Raw genomic sequence first — 22,617 nt, forward strand, 5'->3', positions numbered from 1 at the left:
ATCATTTTCTACTTTTATTTCTTTATTTTTAAGGGTTCATTTACACCGGATGCATTGGCATATTATTTTTAATGTATGCCAACATAATAACCTGTAAAAAAAAATAGGGTATGTGAATGGAAGCAGGTGCGCTGTGCCAACATGCAGTGGTTTATAGTGGAAAAAAAAAGTAGAGTAAGCCCTACTTTTTTTCCCGGCACAATACAATGCAAGGCATGGTACTACATAAACAACAAAATGGCGCAGACGCCTAACGCATTATCTATAGCACTTTATTAATAGGAGAAAGATACAAATTATGTTTACAAATCAAAGTTGACAGATAGCGTATCTCAAATACAGAAACCAGAAATAGGCCCTCTAGCCTCCTAGGACCAAACGGATGATCATACCAGCTGACATGCTTTGTGGGACCGGCCCCCTTCCTCAGAGCAATGAATGGTTTGGTCTCTTTGCTCTAAGGAAGAACGGGGGGGGGGGGGTGTGATGTCCCGAAACTCTTCAGCTAGTACAGTACAGTCATCCATTTGGTCCCATGAAGCTAGAGGACGTCAGGGCAGCCATCAGAAATTTTGGGGCCCCTTACACAGCTTTAGGCCTGGGCCCCTTCGGGCCTGACCACCAACATCCCGCAGGGCCCGCCCTCTGGCCGTCCCACCGAATCCACCCACTGGCCATCCCACCTAGTCCTTCAGTGCACCCACTTCTAGTTTAACACTCCTTCAACTTAATATATGAAAATGAATCCAAGTCAGCAAAGAGACATCCCAATCCAGCAAAGAGACAGTCTCATATATTCAGCAAAGAGACATCCCAATCCAGCAAAGAGATGGCCACATATATTCAGCAAAGAGACATTACAATCCAGTAAAGAGACGGCCTCATATATTCAGCAAAGAGACAGTGCAATCCAGAAAAGAGACAGCCTCCTATTTTCAGCAAAGAGACAGTGTAATCCAGCAAAGAGACATCCCTTTAGCTGCATCAGCTTACTCTGCAGCTGCTCTGCTTTAGCAATTGCTAGTTACTACAGCAGCAAAAACTCGGTCTCGTTGGTTGGGGTCTGGGCGGCCGGGCCCCTCGGAATGCCCGGGCCCCCTACTTGTGTATGGGCTGTCCCCCCCTGATGGCTGCCCTGGAGGACGTACTTCTGGTTTCTGCTTCTGTATTTGAAATACGCTATCTATCAAACTCTTCAGCTAGTACAGTCCAGTCTTTTGGTCCTGTGAGGCTAGAGGGCGTGCTTCTGGTTTCTTTTGTTTTTTCACAATAGAAATTTTCTTTATTATTGGTCAATATACAAAAAGAAAAAAGCTTACAATACACCAAAACATCACAAACAAATCTAAATCAAGCAAAAGAAGAAAAAAAGAGGAAAAAAAAAAACCAAAACCCCCTACAGGGCCAAACCTGCTCCATCATTCTGTAAACTCTCATATATATCCAAAGACATAAAATGGACCCACGGTTCCCATAGCTTTTTGAATCCTTCGATATTCTCAGCAGCTACCGCAGCTAGCTCTTCCAGATCATAAATCGAATTCACATCCCCCAACCACTCCCTCAATGTAGGCGTTCTTGTTGACTTCCAATGTTTGGGAATAATAGATTTAGCGGCATTAAGCAGGTGCCTCACCAATGACTTCTTATATTTGCTCATTGAACAGTCCGTTATATTCAGTACCTCTGGTTTCTGTTTCTGTATTTGAAATACGCTATCTATCAACTTTGGTTCATGAGTATAATTTCTATCTTGATCCTTTTAATAAAGTGCTGTAAATAATGCACTAAGCATTTACGCCCTTTTGTTTTTTTTGTGCAGTTCAAGATGCCCTGATCTGAGGAGGACCGCACTGCCTTAACCAAGCTGCCAAATTTACACAGTGGCCATTGCATTTATCCACCATAAGGCCGGTTTCTCTACTATTTCTTAGAGCTGGGGTGTCAGGTTTTTTCAGTTCTATGCTGCATGATAACACATGTCAGCACAGTGCAACGTGTCTCAATGCACAGGAAAACAACATGCCAGTACAAGTTTGACTCCTCTGACATGCCGGAGTCTTCAAACTATGGCCCCCCCAGTTGTTCAGGAACTACACTTCCCATCATGTCTAGTCATTTTTGTTAATGTCAGGGTTCTACAATGCCTCATGGGATGTGTAGTTCCACAACAGCTGGAGGGCTGTGGTTTGAGGATCCCTGCCGTAGATAGTCCAGGAAGTGAGCAGAAAAGTGCATGTTAAAAATGCAATGCAGCATGCCAATGCATACCTTGCAGTGTGAATGTATCACTTGGGATCCTGTTTTTTCATTCATCTGCAATCAACTGTAACTATTACTTACAATTCCATGTGCTGTCCCATCACATTTCTCCTCTTTCCCTTCCCATAGTCCCTATCCAAGCACAATACAAATTACCTTGATTCATATTGCCCTAGTTCACTCCAAACTGCTGCTTCATTGGTGTGTGCTGTCACAAATGGAACATAGGTGTTTATGGCCTTATTAGACCAAATACAGCGTATATATTGAGCAAGCGCTGTATTTGGTCTAAAAAGGCCATAAACACCTACATACCTCACTTTTGTACAGCAGCTGCTATTTATTGCTTTTAGGATCTTTTATATGAAATATTATCCACCGTATTTTTTACTTTTTATAATACTCTTCCATTGGCGCGAGGTATATGCTTTGTATATATATATTTTAGACAAATGGAACATGCTGCTTTTAAAAGCAGCAAAACACACTACAAAATGCTACAATTTTAGCCACAAAAAAATATTTCCTGTCGTGAAAAAAATGCACATCAATGCAATGCAAACCATGAAAAATAATCACATGGTAACCCAAGTGGTGTAAGTGGGGTCTTAAAATGCAATAGTTTCACAAACCACTCCATCGTCTGCAAAAAGGCTGGAATGTTCTAATCAGTAATAAAGCTTTCACTACAAGATGTAACAAGTGAGTGTAGAACAAAGAGGGTTAAACCTGGGACACTAGGTATCACTGTTGAGCCTTCTAGTAATGTAGTGGGCTCTTAAATGAAATGTCAAAGGACGGTGCCCACTCAATGACCCTGATGATGTATCTACTATCCAACTTGTCACCACATCAATTCCAACATCAATGTCCGACATTAAAGGAATTGAAACAAGTTCTATTAGCTATACTACAGTGTTAAAAAAAAGCTCCTGAGGATGCTGTGGCAAACACAGCCACTGTATATTGTCCTTCGTATATGCATTATGTTTATTGCATGTGTATACCTTTAAGAACCAAGTGTTTGGAGTGTGGTTTATGTGGAGAGAGTGAGAACTCTTTTACTTGGGACTATCATATGTCTGAGCAGTGTCCCTCAGGAGATGGGTGGGGGTTTGTTATTGTTAAATGCCTGCCTTCTATTGTCCTATTGTTTCTGTCTGGCAAAGGAAGGTTATATGGGATGTCCAGCTTTGTGTGTGGAATGTCTGGAAGAGGGAGGGGTTTTGGCTGAGTGTAGATCCCTGTGTTTTTCAATAAACAAGGCATTCTAGTTTTGACCTCCAAGCTATGTGTCGTCTGGTTATTGGAGGGTTGGGAATATTATACGCTACCAGGATTATTGTATGCAGTGTCTGACTACCAGTGGAGATATCGTGGATCATACTGCTACTCCGCTACAGATGCGTTGGACGCGAAACGGCCGTAGAGCTTGTTATCTCAAACACTGAAGGTCCCAGCCATCACGTTTTCATTTTAGTGGTGGCTTTATATGTGAGTTTGTTTTTACTGTTATCTGTTTTTAACATCATATGTACACTGTATTTTGTACCAGTGATACACAATATATATTTTTTATTAAATTGATTTTATTTCATACTGCACCATGATCATGAAATCTCTCCCATTTTTTTGCAAATCTAACCCTTGCATGATGTGCTGAGTTCATCATCGCACTGGAGGCTACCCATGAGACCGGAGGTTGCTGACTACATTGATGTCCTGGATATCTTGAGACTGGTCGCACAACACTCGTTTGCTGTCCTATAAATCTAGACAGCATCTGGCCCTGGCGAGTTTGCATTTCACTCGGTTTTGATGTGGGAGATTATCATTTTCCTTCTCATCGTTTTGTTTCTACTGATTCACTGGATCACACCCACTGAAGACTGTCACATCATTTATATGAACTTTTGACACGAGAAACGTTCTATTGTTTATATTGTTCATTTGATTACACTTTTTCATTTGTTCTAACATTTTCAGCGCTGCAATTTTCTTTTTGTTCATATTTTTGTGTATGTATATTTTACACTTTTTTTTGCTAGCTGCTGTTATTAATCATAAGCGCTGATTCACTCTCCTTATCACTTTTATACTACAGTGTTGATCCATGGACATCTTGTGGTGCCTTCACCTGTAGTAGAATTCAGATCGCTCCCTTTGCTGTCTTGTGAAGATCTCTGCCTTAGGCACTTTTAGGCCAGGTTGACTTTAGCCCTACATATGCTTCTTCTGCCAGTGCCAGACACAGTACAATGATCTACTACCACAGGTAGAGTATATAGGAAAAATCACAAGGATATACAGGCCTTTCCAAGTTTGCACAGAAAATGTAGCAGACAGAAATATAATAGTATGGCATGTGTGAGCTTATCATTAGAAGTAGCGAGCCATGCTGGCATGCATATCCAAGCTGGTACAATGGTGAGGGAACACATACTTCAGTTGCCAAGAATTGCCTTCAAACTTCTGCAAACAACTCTCTAAAGCAATATACTTGTTCTTAATAACCAATGTCTGCTAAAGGTCTTGAGAACACAGGAAATACCCTTGTAGGCTAATTGAGAGTACAAAGTTCCTTTGATTTCTTTTATTCGCTGGAGGTGTCCCTTTTACTTCAAGTATTTTCATAAAATTTTGATGCCAACAGACACTTAAAATACAACAGAGGCTACCATTGCCGAACTCTTTTTTTACAAATGCTAGTTCCCAGGCAGTGTTGCTGATCCTCTGGATTCAGTACTTTCTTTGTTTCCGAGGTAAAAAACGAATGCAGGTAAAGTCTTTTGATTTTTCACTGACTGACTGAACATTCTCGAAACAGAGTAACTCACTGAACTAGTATTACAAGTGGGTCAGCTGTGGCAGCGCTAAATTTATTTTATGACAAGTTCACTTTAAAACATTTAGTTCAGTTGCAGGGCCTCCAATCCTCAAAAGCTGATTAAATGCCCAGACACTAAAGCCTCGTACACACGCGTCGAAAATCGGCAGGGAATTTTCGTCCGACGACCGATCTGCTGATTTTCAGCTTGTTAGTATGATGCTTCCGACAAGCGACTCCGACTTTTCGGCCGAAAAAAAATCTGGTGTGCAGGCTATAAAATTTTTGTCCGCCGTCAAAACATGGCCGATTTTCGTGCAGTCAGTACAGATTTCGACAGGGAAAAATCTAATGAGCAAGACTGGGCATGCTCAGAGAAGAAAGAACACAAAGAAAGCAAACCAGCACATGATATCACTTCTGAAGTAGAATTTTGTTGGGCGAGAAAATTCGTGTGCAGTCTAGGCACATTCCAACCAACAAAACACCACTCTGGACAAAAGACAGACGATCGGTCGGACGATAATCGTTGCGTGTGTACTAGGCTTTATTTGCCACTGAGATGGCCTTGTATCATGATAGATGACCTGATAGCTACGGCAGAAACCCAACTTTCCAACAAGTGTCAACATGTCTCCCAAAAACATTTCTAAAAAAGTAATCCTAATCAGAGATGCTTTCTTTTTAAATGTTCCATATTGTGCCTTTTGTTTTAACACAAATTCATTTTTTAATGAATTAATTTTTAACCTCCAGCCAAAAGAAGAGCAGTGCTAATGGTCTATCGGTCGTTCCTGTAAGCTACACCTCTTATTTATATTCTTACAGTTATTCTCTATGGGTAATCCCCCTATAGGGAAGCAACACTGATGGGGGAAAGTCAATAGTAGGATTTCACAGCTCTGGATCTTCATATCATTGATGAGGAAGGTCACCATTCTCCCAAACCTAAGTTCATTGTTTTTGACAAGCTTCTGTAAACCCTAATACCAGTCCACTATGTTCATTCTGATGCACATGGCCTAGAAACATTCTACGCCAGAAGTCGAGATGTACTGCTTACCTGTTTTATAGTTATAACTTCAACTAGCAAAAGTGCGTCCGTTTGTCAAACGGGATGAAATTCAACTTTGCCCCAAAAATTCCTAATTAATGGATGTATAACACAGTACAGACAGCTTTTCTCAACCAAGGTTTTGTGGAACCATCGGGTTCCTCCAAAGGGTGGTGGGGGATTTTAAACAATGAGCTGTTTCTGCTTTTCAGAAAAGTAACTACTAACACTAATGATTATTTTAGCTTTTTATAAAGGGGAGTATTCTTTCAATTGACCATCAATTTAAGAAGCATTCTTCCCACTGATCACCAATGTGGGGGACACTCTTCCCACTGACCACCAATGTAAGGGACATTCTTCCCACTGACCACCAAGGTAAGGGACATTCTTCCCACTGATCATCATTCTTCCAAATAACCACCAATGTAAGGAGTATTCTTCCCACTGATGACCAATGTAAGGGACGTTCTTCCCACTGATCACCAATGTAAAGGGACATTCTTCCCACTGATCACCAATGTAAGGAGTATTCTTTCCACTGATTAACAATGTCAGGAGCATTCTTCCCACTGATTACCAATGTAAGGAGCATTCTTCCCACTGATCACCAATGTAAGGTGCATTCTTTCCACTGACCACCAATGTAAGGGGCATTTTTTCCAATGACCACCAATGTAAGGGGCATTCTTCCCACTGATCACCAATGTAAGGTGCATTCTTCCCACTGACCACCAATGTAAGGGGCATTTTTTCCAATGACCACCAATGTAAGGGGCATTCTTCTCACTGACCACCAATGTAAGGGGCATACTTCTCACTGACCACCAATGTAAGGGGCATTCTTCCCAATTTTGTTTATTAAAAGTCTTGCAATCAATAAGCATAAAAACAATATACATAAATATATATATATACATATTTACATGAAAAGGGGAAAAAAAATACATAGCAAATTCTGCTCTCAAATAAAGACTGCCTTTACAGCAAAAACAAAACTCACATCATGAAACATCATTACCGGGAAAAATAATCTTAATAAAACTCACACCACCACACCAGACATCAAACCTGCGAGGTCAAGAAACAAAACCACTCCCATTATGCATGCAGCCCTTCTTCAAAAATGAAGATATTAACCAACAAAAGCTAAGGGCGTGAAAGAAATAGCATAGGAAAAAAGCTTTTCACCCAGAGATGGACAGTTCACCAAAAGCAGGTCTATTATTCCTCCACACCCTTATCCAGACCGCTCGAGGCTCCCTGCCCTTCTCAAGACCCCGAATCTTCCCAACCTCACCCAGAATATCGTACACCACCACCTCGACAGGGAGGACTTTCTTCCGCAGGGTAATCTGGCACCGTGCATTCCACGTGAAGTAACGGACAACTATACTAACTAGAAAAAGTGTATCCAAATCAAAATCCCAGCGAGTCAGGAATGCCCCGTACACCCACTCCGCATAACTCATGCGATAGAGAAAGGGGATGCCTAGAGCCCTCCCCACCCTTTTATACACCTCTATGTTAAAGGGACACTGGAGCAAAAAGTGGTCCATAGACTCCACTTTACCAACACACTCCGCTCTAGGACAATCCCGATCATCCACAGGGCGATGCTTCAGGTTCCCTCTCACATAGAGCCTTCCATGGAAAGCGAGCCAGGCTTGATCCCTAAACTTCAAAGGGATTCTCCCTAAGTTAATTAAACGCAACCCCTCCCTCATTACGGGGCCTGGGCAATCCCTTAAGGTCAGCGACACACTGAAAGCAGAGCCCAAAATCCTCTTCTCCAGAAGCTTTCTGGGGAGGGACTTGATATCCCCCACTGTCACCTGCCACTGCCTAAGTATTTTCAGACACGGGGCAACATAAGCCGGAAGCTTGCCATGTCGGACTCTCAGACTTTTCACTGGCCCGCCATCTTCCCAGCATCGCAGAAAAGGCCTAAACCAAGATTGAAAAATACCCACCCATCCCGGCGGGGTCTCTGCTAACATATTACCAAGATTATACTTTAAAAAAAGCAGAGAAAAGAAAACTATAGGGTTGACCATTCCTAGACCACCCTCCCGCCTGGACAGGTAAGTTACATTGCGTTTGATCAGGTTCAGCCTATTTCCCCATAACAGTTGGAAAAAGCAGCTGTACACCCTTGCATAGAGAGATTCCGGCAAGATACAGACAAAGCTGATATATAAAAAGATTGGGATCAGGTAAGTTTTAATCAAGTCAACCCTTTCCCTCAAGGAAAGTTTCCATTTCTTCCAGCTTGCCACCTTGGCATTGGCATTCAACAACCTGCTTTCCCAATTTCGATGACCATAGTCACCAGGACCAAATTTGATGCCCAACACTTTAATTTCCTGCTGGGGCTCTGGGAAGGCATCCGGAAGTTCGAAGCTTTCACCCTCCTCACCCATCCAGAAAACTTCACTCTTTTCATGATTGATTTTAGAGCCAGAAGCCTCAGTGTACTGCTCTATCACAGAGACCACCTCCTGCGCCTCCTCCATCCCAGAGATAATAACAGACACATCATCGGCATAGGCCACGACCTTCAAAGGCGGCACACCAGCAATGCCCAAAGGCACCCCACACAACGATCCACTCTCTAACCTTCTTATGAAGGGGTCGATTGCGAATACATATAGCAGGGGGCTCAAAGGACACCCCTGGCGCACACCAGAGCCAACCTCAAAAGGCCGTCCAACCCAACCATTAACAAGTGGGAAGCTCTCAGCCCCTTTATATAATGTTTTCAGCCAATCAATAAACCTCCCCTGCAGGCCGTATCTACCAAGTAGCAAATACAGGTACTCATGATTGACTCGATCAAAAGCCTTCGCCTGATCCAATGCCAGCAAGTACTTTCTCCATCCAGCAGCCCTGCATCGCTCCAAAGCCTCCCGGACAGCTAAAATTGCTGAAAAGGTACTTCTGCCCTGGACCGAGCAGTGCTGATGATTGGACAACAAATCGCCTGCTACTGACGACAAGCGCCAAAAAAGAATCTTCGCCAAGATCTTTCTATCAACATTGAGAAGACTGATGGGGCGCCAGTTCTCAATTATTGAGGGGTCTTTACCTTTTGACAGAAGAATCACAGCGGATTGCCTCATGGAGGGAGGGAGAGAACCCTCTTCTAAACAGCTGTTATAAACCTCCGCTAAAAAGGGAGCCAGAATGGACTTAAAACACTTGTAAAATTCAGCTGTCAACCCATCTGGCCCAGGCGACTTTTTGGTAGCCAGCTTCTCTATAGCACGAACTACCTCATCCGCTGAAATTGGTTCTGTCAAATCCATCAAAGGCAATGTACCATTTCCCAATCCTGGAGTAGAATCCAGAAAGCTTTCCATCCTGTCCCGACTAAGGTCCTTTCTTCCCAGAAGGTCTGCGTAATATGACCTGAAGATCTCCAGGATCCCTGATCTGGACTTCACCAGAGAACCCGTACTATCCCTCAGACCTATGACCGTCTTAACTGCTATGCCTTGCTTACAGTTCTGGTAAGGATCAGGCGAGTGATATTTCCCATAATCTCTCTCCAGAACCAAGGAGGCATGCCGGTCGTATTGACACTTCCTAAGAAGAAGCTTTACCTCCGAGATCTCCCCTGGATCTCCTCCATACGAGACAAGACGATCAAGCTTCCTCCGCAAATGCTGGTAGGCAATATACATACCAAGCTGCTTCTTCTTACTTATGGCCTTGAAAAGTCCAATCGCCCTTTGTTTCACAAGCTCCCACCACTCTGACTTACTGCTGCAAAAGTCCAGAATAGAAACCTGTGCCTGAAAAAAATCCTCAAAGGATTGTCTTACCTCTACATCTTCCAGGAGAGCCGAATTCAGTTTCCAGGTACCCCTTCCCCTGGGTGGAGTGTCCGAGGCATTCAGAGTCACAGACAGCATACAGTGGTCAGAGAACTCCACCGCCCTCAACTCCGGAGCCGAGAAAGCAGAGTTCTCCTTTAAAAAAAACCTATCTATCCTACTCTGACTATTCCCTCTCTGAAACGTGAATCCCGTGCTGCCAGGGCAGTGCCTAATGTGCACATCTACCAGGCCTGCTTGTCTAACCATATCTCTAAGAAAAACGCTATCATAACCCAGCCTGTCTATGGAGACCCTCCTGTCTTCAGGCCTAATTATGGTGTTAAAGTCACCTCCAAAGACAACCTGCTGGGATGTAAAAAGGAAGGGCTTGATCTTTGTGAAGAGGCATTTCCTGTCCCATTTTGACTGCGGTCCATAGATATTGATCAGGCGCAGGTCCTGCCCCCTAACAGAGACATCTAAGACCATGCATCTCCCCATTTCTACCTCAATTACCCGCCGGCACGTTACCATATCGGTTTTAAAAAGAACCGCAACTCCGCTGCAAGGCTCAGCCGCAAGAGACCAAAAGGAGGGACCGCATCTCCACTCCCTTTTTGCTAGATGGACATCGGCCAAAGTATTGAGCCAGGTCTCTTGCAAAAATAAAATCTCAGCATCAAACTCACTGAGCAAAAATAAGGCAATATCACGAGCTCTTGCAGATTTCACGCTGGCGACATTAATGGTCGCCACCTTTATCAGAGCGGGAACTGCCATCAGGATGATTGGGGTAGTCGCTTCTTAACCTCCACCACACTCTCATCACCCGAAACAGCTCTCTTTACACTATGTGACTCCCCCTCATCCATAGATGATAAAGAAGTGGATAAATCGGATACTAACTCCTCCCCTGATAACACAGAAAATGTGTTGCCAAGAGGAACCCCTCCTGGCTCTAACTGTAAGGAGGAAACGACCGCTTTACTGGTCTTCCTCTTCTTCTTTTTCTTCCTCCTTGTCCTCTCCCACCCCTCCTCATCCGAATCCTCCACAACAGAGGGTGAGACATGGGACATGGACACCCCTCCCTCAACCCCATCGACCCCACCACCATCCAGCACCCCTGTACCCTCTTGGCCGCGTTTGCGGTGTCGAGAGACAGGGACTGGAGGTGGAGTAGGCCGAGGGGGAAGATCCACTATACCCGCCCCCCCAGCAGCTTCCGCTAGTCTGGAGGATCTACGCACAGTAGATGTAGGAACAACCACAGGAGGGACAGACTCAGGGACCACATCACCAGGGGAAACAAAATCTGACACAACAGACACAGGAAGGACAGACTCAGGGACCACCTCACTAGGGGAAACAGAATCTGACACAACAGACACAGGAGGGGCAACAACAATTTCCTCTCTAACTTCAGCTGCTTCATCTTCTTTATCAAGCCTCTGCAGCTCAGTCTCCAATCCTGGCAAGTTATGCAGTGCCTCTGGGCACTGGCTATATGGGTGACCCAGCTGCTGGCACAAATTGCACCGAATCTGGGTGCATTCTCTGGCCAAATGGCCTAAATCCTGGCACAGTGAGCACTTCTTGTGGGTGCAGGACGATGCAAAGTGGCCTTTATCACCACATTTATTGCACACCTTAGGCTGACCTTGGTAGAAAATGGTCAGCCTATCCCTACCCAGAAAGGCTGAGCAGGGAAGGTGCTGAACTACATCGCCCAGCACCCCCAATTTTAGTGACACTGTCCAGGCCCCTGTCCATATCCCATGCTCATCAAGGACCTTCCGCAGTGGAGTGAGGACCTCGCCATATCGGCGTAGCCATACTAATAAATCAGCCTCTGGTATGGATTCGTTACGCACCAAAATGGTCACTGATTTTATCAGAGGCTGCCTTGAGATCACCTTTGGCACCAAACCACTCCACTGCTGAAGGCCCTTGCACCTCCTAAATCTCTCCCAGAAGAGATCCAAACTTTCAGGTTTTACAAACGACAAATCAAATTCATAACTCCCCACCGGGCAAATTAAAGCAAAAATATCACAAGCTTTAAACCCCATTTCCAAAATCAACTCAGCCACCCTCCCCCTTACTGGTGGAGTTCCATCCCCCACCCACCTCAACTGTACCACATTCCTCCTCCTATACCCACCAAACCTCCCTGAATTTTGACTAATAACAGAATCCCCACCACCCACCCTGGTGCGACTCCCCAAAGCTGAAGCATAGCTTCCAACATTCCTCCCAGCAGAAAATCCATCAGTTTTTTTTAAATTATCTGACACACACTTAGCAGATAACGATTGCACAGATTCGGGATTGATCTGTGCAATCGAATCTTTCCTCTGCTGAGCAGGAGGAGAAATGTCATTTTTATTTTTCCCAGCATTACTAACCCCTTCACCACCACCCACCACATTCATTGCTTTAACATTAATGTCATTTTTTTATACTTGCTGGGATATTTATTTTTGCTGTTGTCTTCACAGCAGAATCCATAGCTGCTGCTGCACTGGTAAGAACTCCAGCTGACATCTTCTCTTCCACTGGGACAGAGTTTTCAGTTGTAGAAATGGCATCCTGTTTTAACACAGCAACAGGTGAAACATTGCAGATAACTTCCATAGCTGCTTCCACTACACTTCCAGCACTATGTTGATCCCCTCCCCCACCAGAAATCAGCTGGTCAATTAGCACTGGAAGACTGGGAGGCTCAGGTGAACATGAATCAGGCTCTTTGGAGCTGGCAGCCATTTTGCTTGCTGTGGGACTACTGGTCTCAGCCAGACCAGCAAAATCCATGCCTGGGGTGTTAGATGCAGATCCATCCACATGCATCTGATGGTCCGGGGATTCCACGGTCAGGGATTTTCCCTGCATGTCTGTACTGGTTGTGTTCACAGCAGAATCTCCAATAGGTAGCTGTAGGCAGAGCTCCTTCTCACCTGGGACACCATCCACTACAGCAGGTGGGGCAGACATGTTGGATGGCAGCACGGTGTACTGGGATTTCTCCACCAGTACTGGCTTTGCTGGTTTGTATCTCCTCTGCCCATCCTCAGGGATTTCTGATGGATCATCAGTGAATGCAAACTTATCTGCTCTCAGGGGGGACTCCATCTCCTGGATGAATGTCAGGGATCCATGTCCACTCTCAACCCCCTGGCTGGTTGCCGCTGGCGATTCCCAGTTCTGGCATGGGGGGAGAGGTGCAGAGGCAGATGGAGCCGGGTCATCCCTTACCTGAGGCTGCTGATCCACAGAACTTGCTGATGCTTGGCTGGCAAATCTCCTCTCATTGTCAAATTTTTCTTTAAATGCTCCACTTCTATCTTTCAACTTTTCCAACAATAAAGATTGTTTCTTTACCTTATCTTCCAGATCCTGTAATTCAGGCTTCATGGCTGTACGATTTTTACTCCAGGCCTGGCAGTATTTGGCTCTGAAGGATTTGTGTTCAGCCTTCAAAACTTTAAGCTTTTCTTCAGCTCTTCCAATCGCCCTAAAACGATTGATAACCTTCTGGCTGAAGACATCTGCATTCTCACCAGGGCCTGGACCCACAGACAGGTCCTCCACCTCCTCCTCACTAGGCCCCGTGTCATCAGGGGGATCCCTCCCAGGGCCTCCCCCAGGATCAGGCATTGTTCCTGGGCCAAGCTAGCAGGCAAGGCCCAGGCTTGAAAAGGGCTGGATCTCACAGAGAGCTCCTTGGGTGTGTCCTCCTCCTTCTTCCCACTGACCTCCAATGTAAGGAGCATTCTTCCCACTGACCACCAATGTAAGGAGCATTCTTCCCACTGACCACCAATGTAAGGAGTATTCTTTCCACTGATTAACAATGTCAGGAGCATTCTTCCCACTGATTACCAATGTAAGGAGCATTCTTCCCACTGATCACCAATGAAGGGTGCATTCTTCCCACTGACCACCAATGTAAGGGGCATTCTTTCCAATGACCACCAATGTAAGGGGCATTCTTCCCACTGACCACCAATGTAAGGAGCATTCTTCCCACTGACCACAAATTTAAGGAGCATTTTTCCAACTGATCATTAAAGTGGTAGAAAAGCTTAACTGCATCCATTTTTAAAACATTCCCTCCGCCATCCTCCTACCCATCCTGCCTAACTTGTATAAAAAAAATTTGGCGTGGTCACATGATTCCGCAGCTCCAGCTCCCCTGTGTCAATGAGCAGCTGCTGCAGGGGAGAGGAGGGAGTGCCACAACAGCTGGGCTATGAAAACCTATGGATGACATTACAGCTCCCAGAATTCAAAGCCATTGTTGACCACTCCCTTTAGCAGAGCTGCAGGACCATGTGATCAGACCGGAGTGGATTAAAAAAAGGATGACTATCAGCGTTAGGAGGCCCTTGTCTTTCTGACCACCAATTAAAGTCAGCCTTCTCCCACTAGCCACCATTTAAAGTCACCCTTCTCTCACTAACTGCCAATGTAAGTGGCCCTCCTTCAATGACTACCAATGTAAGGGGTCCTCCTCTACTGACCACCAACAACTCCTACATCAGTGTTGTTGCTAGGTGTGCGTACACTTAATGTTGTCGTCAAGAGTATCTAAGGCACTTACCTCACTGAGAACTCCAGAGACTTCACCCTGTTGGAAAAAAGTATCCAATGAGACACATCATCAGAAATAAGCACATAAAGACATAGGTTGACCATAATCAACAGGCTGATCACATTCCCTCTGTTTTCAGCTGCATATGGAGCTCAGAGAGCTCGGGAGGAGAAACAACAGTACACTGGTCTTTCCAGTGACTAGCTGTGCGGGGGGCAACACAAGTTTGATTAATGGAGGAGAGCAGGATAAGTTCCCAGCACAAACAGAAAACTGACCATTCTGTGCTCTCATACCTAGTGAGGTCATATTTTAATGGGAGAGCAGAGGGACTGGCAGGAAATCAGGGATTTCACAAAAAGGAAGCAATATAAAGAAAACAGGAGACTCTTTCATACAAAGTACATGGTACAGCAGACACATATTGAGAATATGACATGTCGGGGTAACATATTCTTGAAGCCAACATGGTAAGTCCACTCAAAACATACAAGTGTGGATGACTACCTGTTAGCTGTGAGAGATGAGGGGGTAGTGTAACCAGGCAGGCCAAGGTCCAAGCTTTGTGCAGCAGTTTTAGGCAGGAAGCAGAGCCTGCATATGTAATGAACAACAGGTTTTTTTTTTTTTTTTTTAACCCCTTTGTACCTAAAATGTTGCCATTCTGCTGTGTGTGGATGTAACTGCTAATACTTTTATTTGCACAAAAATTATAATAGTGCATAGTAAAGATTTTGCTTTCATTGGTAGCATGCGTAAGGGATCGTTCATATTTAATGACATTTACCAAAGAAAATTTCCTTGGCATTTCATCTTTCTCAGTACATTATTATGCAGTTCTTCATTTTCTAAAAGAATGCTTACTTTTCAACCTACTTATTCCATTTCCCTATCCTCCCGATTCCTGTAGATGACTGGACATACCAAGCATGGCCCTGCTAACTCATGAACAAGTACATGGCTTCATTCCCTACCCATGCATGTGCAATCCAATCTCTTTCACTCTCATAAAATGCTAAGCTGTAAGATACAGAGGACTATGCATGCATGGGTAGGGAACAAAGCTTGCTCATGAGTTGCTTTAGTACGCCTCAGGATAAGCACTGGGTTGGAGGGGTTATGAAAATATCAAGATGCCTTAATGGGAAGATGACAGTCTGGAGCAGTGGGCTTTCCCCGGCAGGCTGCATTTGCATGAAGACTGCCCTGGGTAATACCCACTAGCAGGGCTGCTGTTCGAAATCATGGGGCCCCATACAGCCTACCTGACCAGGCCCTCCCCCCACAAAAGTGACTGAGGACATAGATTTATCATTCCCTTTCTCTACAGCCTCAGCTGCACAGATGAATGAATAGGAAGCACTCTGAGGCTTCCTGCTAATTCACAAACTAAAGCATAGTAAACACAATTTACAGGGGCCAGTAAATGACATCCTCCTCTGTGCCTGCAGCAGCTGCCAGCAGGAGAGGAGGGAAGCCGGTAGTGCTGTGGGGGAAAGGGGCACACAGGGGGGGGGCTGGACAGCAGATGGAAGGGGCGCATGTGCTAGAACTAATCCCTTTGCAGTGCAGCCGGAGGGAGGGAGAGGGGGATCGGTGCTTAGCAGGTACCTGGGCCCCCATTTGAACTGATGGAGCCCAGGCCCAGTACAGGAGGGCTGGCTGTACTGCCTAATCACATTGTAAAGCGCTGCGCAAACTGCTGGCACTATATAAATCCTGTATAATAATAATAATAATCAGCAGCCCTGCCCACTAGGGTTAGGCGAACGGTTCGGCCCAAGCAAGAGTTCGGGACGAACATTTGCCTGTTCGGCCCTTCGCCGAACACCCGAGTTTGCAGGGTGTTCTCCCCCGACGAACACCCTGCAGTACACTGAGCACTGCACAGTGCATTCTGTGCCCTGATTGGGCAAGGCCTTGCCCAATTGGGGTGCAGTGTAAGCTGGTTGTTAAGGAGCGGGGCCAGGAAGCTGGCCATGTCATCAGCTGTCAATGGGTTTTCCCGCAGACAGCTGAATAAAAAAAAGAAGTGCCAAAAGAAAAAGGTGTGCCCCCCAAATCCATACCAGACCCTCATCCGGGCATGCAGCCTGGCAGGTCAGGAAAGGAGCGCTCCCCCCCTCCTGGACCATACCAGACCACATGCCCTCAACATGGGGGGGGGGTTGTGCTTTGGGGCAGGGGGGGCCAATGCGTACGTGCAGTGAAATCAGAGTAAGTCATTTCAGTACAGGAGAGGAGCCTGTACAACTGTGCAAGACTAAATAGAAGGCTGGAGGTCAGATTTAATAAAATGCACAATGCCTGTGCAGTCTGGAGTATTCACTGCATCATCCTGCAAAGGATAGAAAGTAACTATCCTTCTCCATGATAAATCGACCCCTAACTGTTCCCTGAATGTCCACTGCTAGCACTTGTTAACTGAATCAGGAAGAACTGCAGTGGGCCTCTCTATTCAACAATCGAGTATGAGCAGAAGTCTACCTGTCTGCTGTCTTAACATCCACCTATCTATAGCTGCTTACACTACTCTTGTGTATGGTGGGATTGAGGAATAAATCCTGGAAAATGGGTACAGAGATTCTAATTATACAAGGTCACTTACCTCCAGACCAGGCATGTGGTGCAGGGCAGGCTACAACAGAAGAAAAGAAAGTCACACAACACAAAGTGGTAGTAAATGCTTTTTTATAAATGTATACTTATAGGGAAGCCTATAAGAAGGCTTACCCGTATGTACAGTAACTATCTCCTAAACATGCACCGTCTAGGAGATCTTAACTTTAGCAGCGACTGTGATGTTGCCAATGCATGCGCACTGAAAGAGTTGTGCCGCGACCGTGATGTCATTCCTACATCTTACCTGTATAATCCATTTCTTGGAGTACATCACGGGACACAGAGTAGCTATAATAATTACTATCTGGGTTATGTGCCACCTACAGGTGAATGGATACTGCCAACTAAAAAGACAGGAAGTCCCCCTCTATATAACCCTTCCCATACAGGAAGTACCTCAGTTTTGTAGCAGCAATAAACTTCCCAGAGAAGAAGGGAGGGGCCTCTGTGTCCTGTGATGTACTCCAAGAAATGGATTTTACAGGTAAGATGTAGGAAAAATCTAATTTTCCTCATCGTATGCAACGGTACGCACTGTCACTGGGAATGAAAGACAGACACTATATGTGGGGCCCTTTCTTGGATTACTTTGGATTCAAGTCCATGCCTCTCCAAGACAGTAAGACTCATAGCAGATGCTAATATCATCAGCTCAACCACCTGTCTTCCACACATCGTTGAAAATGCTGATTTACTCACCTGTTATCTACTGGGGGGTTCTGTATTTACACTTATGATAATGTCTATTGTGTTTCATGGGCTCGGGGACAGCAGTCTGCTAGTTAATTGGCTCAGGTTGATTGAATCACTGTCATCTATTAGTTACTGGTGGAAAAGTAGAGTGTTGTTTGTATTGGTTGTTCTTTAAATATTTAGTTCAGGTTAATTCTATTTCTGTACACCATTTCATCTGCATATGATAATGTAATCAGGCACGTGACCTGTGTGTGGTAATATGATCAGGAGGGGAGGTCCATGCTGTATATAAATTCTGTGTGACTGTTCAATAAAGAGTGATTCCAGTACAAGCTAAGTTGTTGGCTAGCTTTGTATGAGGGCGGCTGGGAAAATCTGGTATACATGTTCATGACTTCAAGGAAGCCGTATACTGACGGAAGACCACAAACACAGTGTGGGTCGGCGGTTCCGTTACAGATACATTGCAGTATACTGAGTCTTACTGAAGCACAGTTGCAGTACTTCCTGAACAGTGTTCATAGTTAACATATTTGTTAAATTTTTCACTGGATTTGCCATTTTAATGCTCCCTCTCCCATCTCTTGCAGCACAAGCCTGATAATGTAATCAGGCACGTGACCTGTTTTTGGTAATCTGATCAGGAGGGGGATGTCCATGCTGTATATAATCTGTGTGAGTTGTTCGATAAAGGAGAAGGTGCCAGAGAAGGTTCCAGAACTTGTACAAGCTAAGTTGTCGGCTAGCTTTGTATGGGGGGGCGGCTGGAATATTTGATATCTATTTTCAAGACTGAAGGAAGCCATATATTGACGGAAGCCCACAAACACAGTGTGGGTCGCGGTTCCGTTACATCGTACATCACGGGACACAGAGCAGCCATAATAATTACTATCTGGGACATCACAAAGCAATGCACTTGAGGGGAGGGGGACAGTGATTATGACAACGGCCATCAGACTGTAAGGATCTACATAGCTGCCTGCAGAATCCTCTTGGGCCCTAACATCCACCTGATAAAATCTGGTGAATGTATATACTGAACACCAAGTAAAGGCCCTGCAAATCTGAGCCATAGAAGCTTGATGGCAAACTGCCCAAGAAGCACATAATCTTCTAGTAGAGTGTGCCTTTACCCAAAAGGGTGGGGCCTTCCCCTTTAAACCATACGCCTGGGGGCGTGTCCAAGATGGCGACTTGAACAGACGTGCCTGCTGTGAGCTCCGAGAGCATTCTATCCTGGCGGTGATCCGTAGCTTGATTCTACTCACCTGTACCCCGTTCCGGCGTTCTGCATGCCCTACAGGTCCTCCGGAAGGTCCCAGAGGGGGAAGAAGCTCCACTTTCCTCCTTCTACAGCCTCACCCGAGATCGTTGATCCCGCGCGGACTAGGCCGCAGCCCGCTCTGTGCTCTACCAACATGGCCACGCAGACGGACCCGAGTGAGGGGGCTGCTGCTAATCCCCCTGGCATCCCGGAGGTGATGGCGGCCATCGTGTCCTGTCAAACGGCCCTCACCACCAAAATCGAGGAGGTTCAGCTGGATGTGGGCTTGCTGAGACAGGACTTTGACAAGATCCGCTCCCGTCTTACCGTGGTGGAACAGCGTGTAGGCCCTGTCGAGGACACCCTTGCTGCACACTCTGCCTCCCTCCGGGTCCTCCATTCCCGGGTTCGGGCCCTGGAATATCGTGCTGAGGATGCCGAAAACCACAATAGGCGCAACAACCTCCGGATCGTTGGCCTCCCGGAGGGTGCGGAGGGTAAGGACCCGACGTTGTTCGTGGAAGACCTGCTGAAGTCCCTCTTACCTGCAGCCCGCTATTCCCCGCACTATACTGTGGAACGGGCTCATCGGGTCCCCCCGCGCCCGGGTCCGGAGGGTGCCCCCCCTCGCACACTGATCCTTCGGCTTCTCAATTTCCGGGACCGGGATGAGACCCTGCGGGCGGCCCGGGTCGCGGGCTCCTTGTCGTTCCAAAATGCCAGGCTGATGATTTTCCCTGACTATACGGTCGAGACGCAGAAGCAGCGCCGCTCCTTTGATGCCATGTTGTTTCCCGCCAAGCTGAGGGTGGTCGATGGCGAGACCACCCGCTTCTTTGTGGATCCGAAGGACGCCTCGGACTGGCTGGATCAGCTGCCCCCCCGGGGGTGAGTACTGCTTCGGGCGTGTGGATGCCTCCCTGGAAGTGACTGCCCTGCCTGTCTTGTGCTGTCCTTGTCCTGCTGAGGTCCTGAGTTCTCACCCCTTGTGCCTGGCGGCCTATCCTGCTGGTCTTTCCTGGACCTGGGGCATGGACTAGCTCCGAGGATTATTGGGACTGTTCCCTGTTCAGCGATGCTGCGTTACTATCCTCCTGTTTTGCATGTATTTATTTTTTTATCTGCTCTTCCCCCCTGTTTGTTGGGGTGCAGGATGTCACTAGACACCCCCTTTTTTTTTTTGTTTGTTTGCTCTCGGCTGCGACATGCAGCTGCACTGACTCGGTACCTGTTGTGCCTTACACAGCTGTGCTACCCTGGTGCCCGTTGGCCCTTGGTTACACGCCACTTCTTTGACTGGTTGATTGTTGGGGTTTGGGGTTCCATGCCTGCCTCTGGGATGGGGTCGGGCGGGGTGGGGGGGGGGGAGATCCCAGCCGTTGCTGGTTTTTACTGTTTTTTTTGTTTTTCTAATGTTGTTGCTCTTTATTTACATTGTGTGTGGCTGCCTGGTGGGGTGGGGGGGAATTTGATTTGTGTGCCCCTTCTGGCGCGGGTGGCGGGGTGGTGGGCGCCCGCCCGCGTGGTGCTATATCTCTTGTATCTCTATGGCTAAGGTTGACGTGATATCATGGAATGTGCGGGGGTTGAATTCGGCTGTTAAGCGTTCGCTGGTGTTTAATTTCCTACGCCGATTCGCCCCTCACATTTGTGTGTTACAGGAGACGCACCTGCTGAGCTCTCGTGTTTTGAGCCTGAAGCGGGCCTGGGTGGGCGCCCACTACCATGCTACGTACTCTAACTACGCCAGGGGGGTCAGTATCTTGGTTCACAGGTCATTGCCGTTCCACTTGCTGGAGGTCCGGACCGATCCGGCTGGCCGCTATGTGCTACTGCACGCCACTATATACTCTGTACCATTTGTTATTGTGGGATTATATCTGCCTCCCCCCGTTGACCCCGCATTTCTGTACACGCTTATGCAGCTTGTCATTTCTTATGATGTGTCTAATGTGCTCTTGTTGGGGGACTTTAATCTGTCCCCCACTCCTGATCTGGACCGCCTCCACCCTCCCTCTACCTGGTCTGACGCCCTGGCCCGCTGGATGTCCATGTTTTCCTTGGTGGACGTCTGGCGGTGCTTTCACCCGTCGGATAGGGAATATACCTGTCACTCGGCCTCCCACCGGACCATGGCTCGTATTGACCTGGCCCTGGCCTCCACGAGGTGTTGAGAATGGTTACATCTGCCTCTATCTTGCCTAGGGGCATATCCGACCATGCCCTCCTATTGCTCTCACTTCGGGTGGCGGATGGGAGGTTGGGTGGGCGTTGGAGGCTGTCCAGGTACTGGATCATGGAGCCCTCGATCTTGGCGGCGTTGCCGGCTGCACTGTCTCAATTCTGGTCGAGTAATGAGGGCCACCCTAATCCTCTGATACTGTGGGATGCCTTTAAAGCGTGGTTGCGGGGTGTGTATATGACTCAAATCGCTGTGGCCCGTAGGAGTTCTGTGCAGTCTCTGGAGCAGCTGGAGGCGGCCCTCCGTTCCGCGGAGGGTGCCTACGTGGCCTCTCCGGATGCTGCTCACTATGCATCCTTCCAGTGCGCACTTCGTGATCTGGCGGTGTGCAGGACTGCTGCCACTGAGAAGTCGCTTCTCTCGACAGCTCAACGCATTTTTGAATATGGTGATAAGAACGGGCGCCTTCTTGCTTGGCTGTCGAGGGAACAGGCTCCGGTCACGCACATTGGTCGGATTCGCCTGTCATCGGGGGTTTTACTGACTGACCTGGGCGACATCAATGATTGTTTTAGTGACTTCTACCGTGCTCTGTACGCCTCTAGGGTGGCTTATGGCGCTGAGGAGTTGGATAGCTTTCTTGACGGTATTGTGCTCCCTGAGCTGGACGCTGCTGCTAGGACTAGGTTGGATGGCCCCATTACGCTGGAGGAAGTTCAGGTTGCTCTGACTAAGATGCAGTCCGGTAAGGCTCCGGGCCCTGATGGCATTCCGATTGAGTTTTTCTCCTGTTTTCAGGAGCAGCTGGCCCCCCGTGTGGTGAAACTGCTGGCCAGGTTTGCGGACCTGGATGCCTTGCCGGACTCTTTCTCTGAGGCCCTCATTGTGCTTATACTTAAGCCTGGTAAGGACCCTGAAGAATGTGCCTCCTATCGCCCCATCTCCCTGCTGAATGCAGATGCCAAGCTCCTGGCCAAAATCTTGGCTCTTCGTTTGGCATCGGTCATTGAGGATATTGTCCATGTGGACCAGACCGGTTTTATGCCGGGGAAGGGGACGGACATTAACCTTCGGCGCCTTTTCCTTAATCTCTCTGCTTCACATCTTAATCCGGGACAAAGGGTGGTGGCCTCTCTCGACGCGGAGAAGGCTTTCGATTCGGTCGAGTGGCCTTACCTATGGCGCGTTCTGCGTCGCTTTGGGTTTGGCCCCAAGTTCCTGAGTTGGCTGCGCTTGCTCTACCGTCGACCCATGGCCCGTGTTCGTACCAATGGTGATGTCTCGGGGGCCTT

The 22,617-nt window shown here is 46.9% G+C and overlaps 1 protein-coding gene across 1 annotated transcript in view; it reads right to left on the reverse strand.

Annotated features, from left to right (window-relative positions):
• Window positions 1–22,617, reverse strand: part of DYSF (dysferlin) — a 412,280-nt gene that overhangs the window by 99,347 nt on the left and 290,316 nt on the right. Inside the window, exons 35-36 of the mRNA XM_082264486.1 lie at window positions 17,167–17,196; window positions 14,568–14,594 (exon numbers count right to left, since the gene is read on the reverse strand). Coding sequence (XP_082120612.1) covers window positions 14,568–14,594; window positions 17,167–17,196 — 57 coding nt within the window. The remainder of the gene's footprint in view (window positions 1–14,567; window positions 14,595–17,166; window positions 17,197–22,617) is intronic.

The sequence above is a fragment of the Pelophylax lessonae genome, assembly GCF_965119305.1.
Source record: "Pelophylax lessonae genome assembly, chromosome: 1".
NCBI classification, from domain to species: domain Eukaryota; kingdom Metazoa; phylum Chordata; class Amphibia; order Anura; family Ranidae; genus Pelophylax; species Pelophylax lessonae.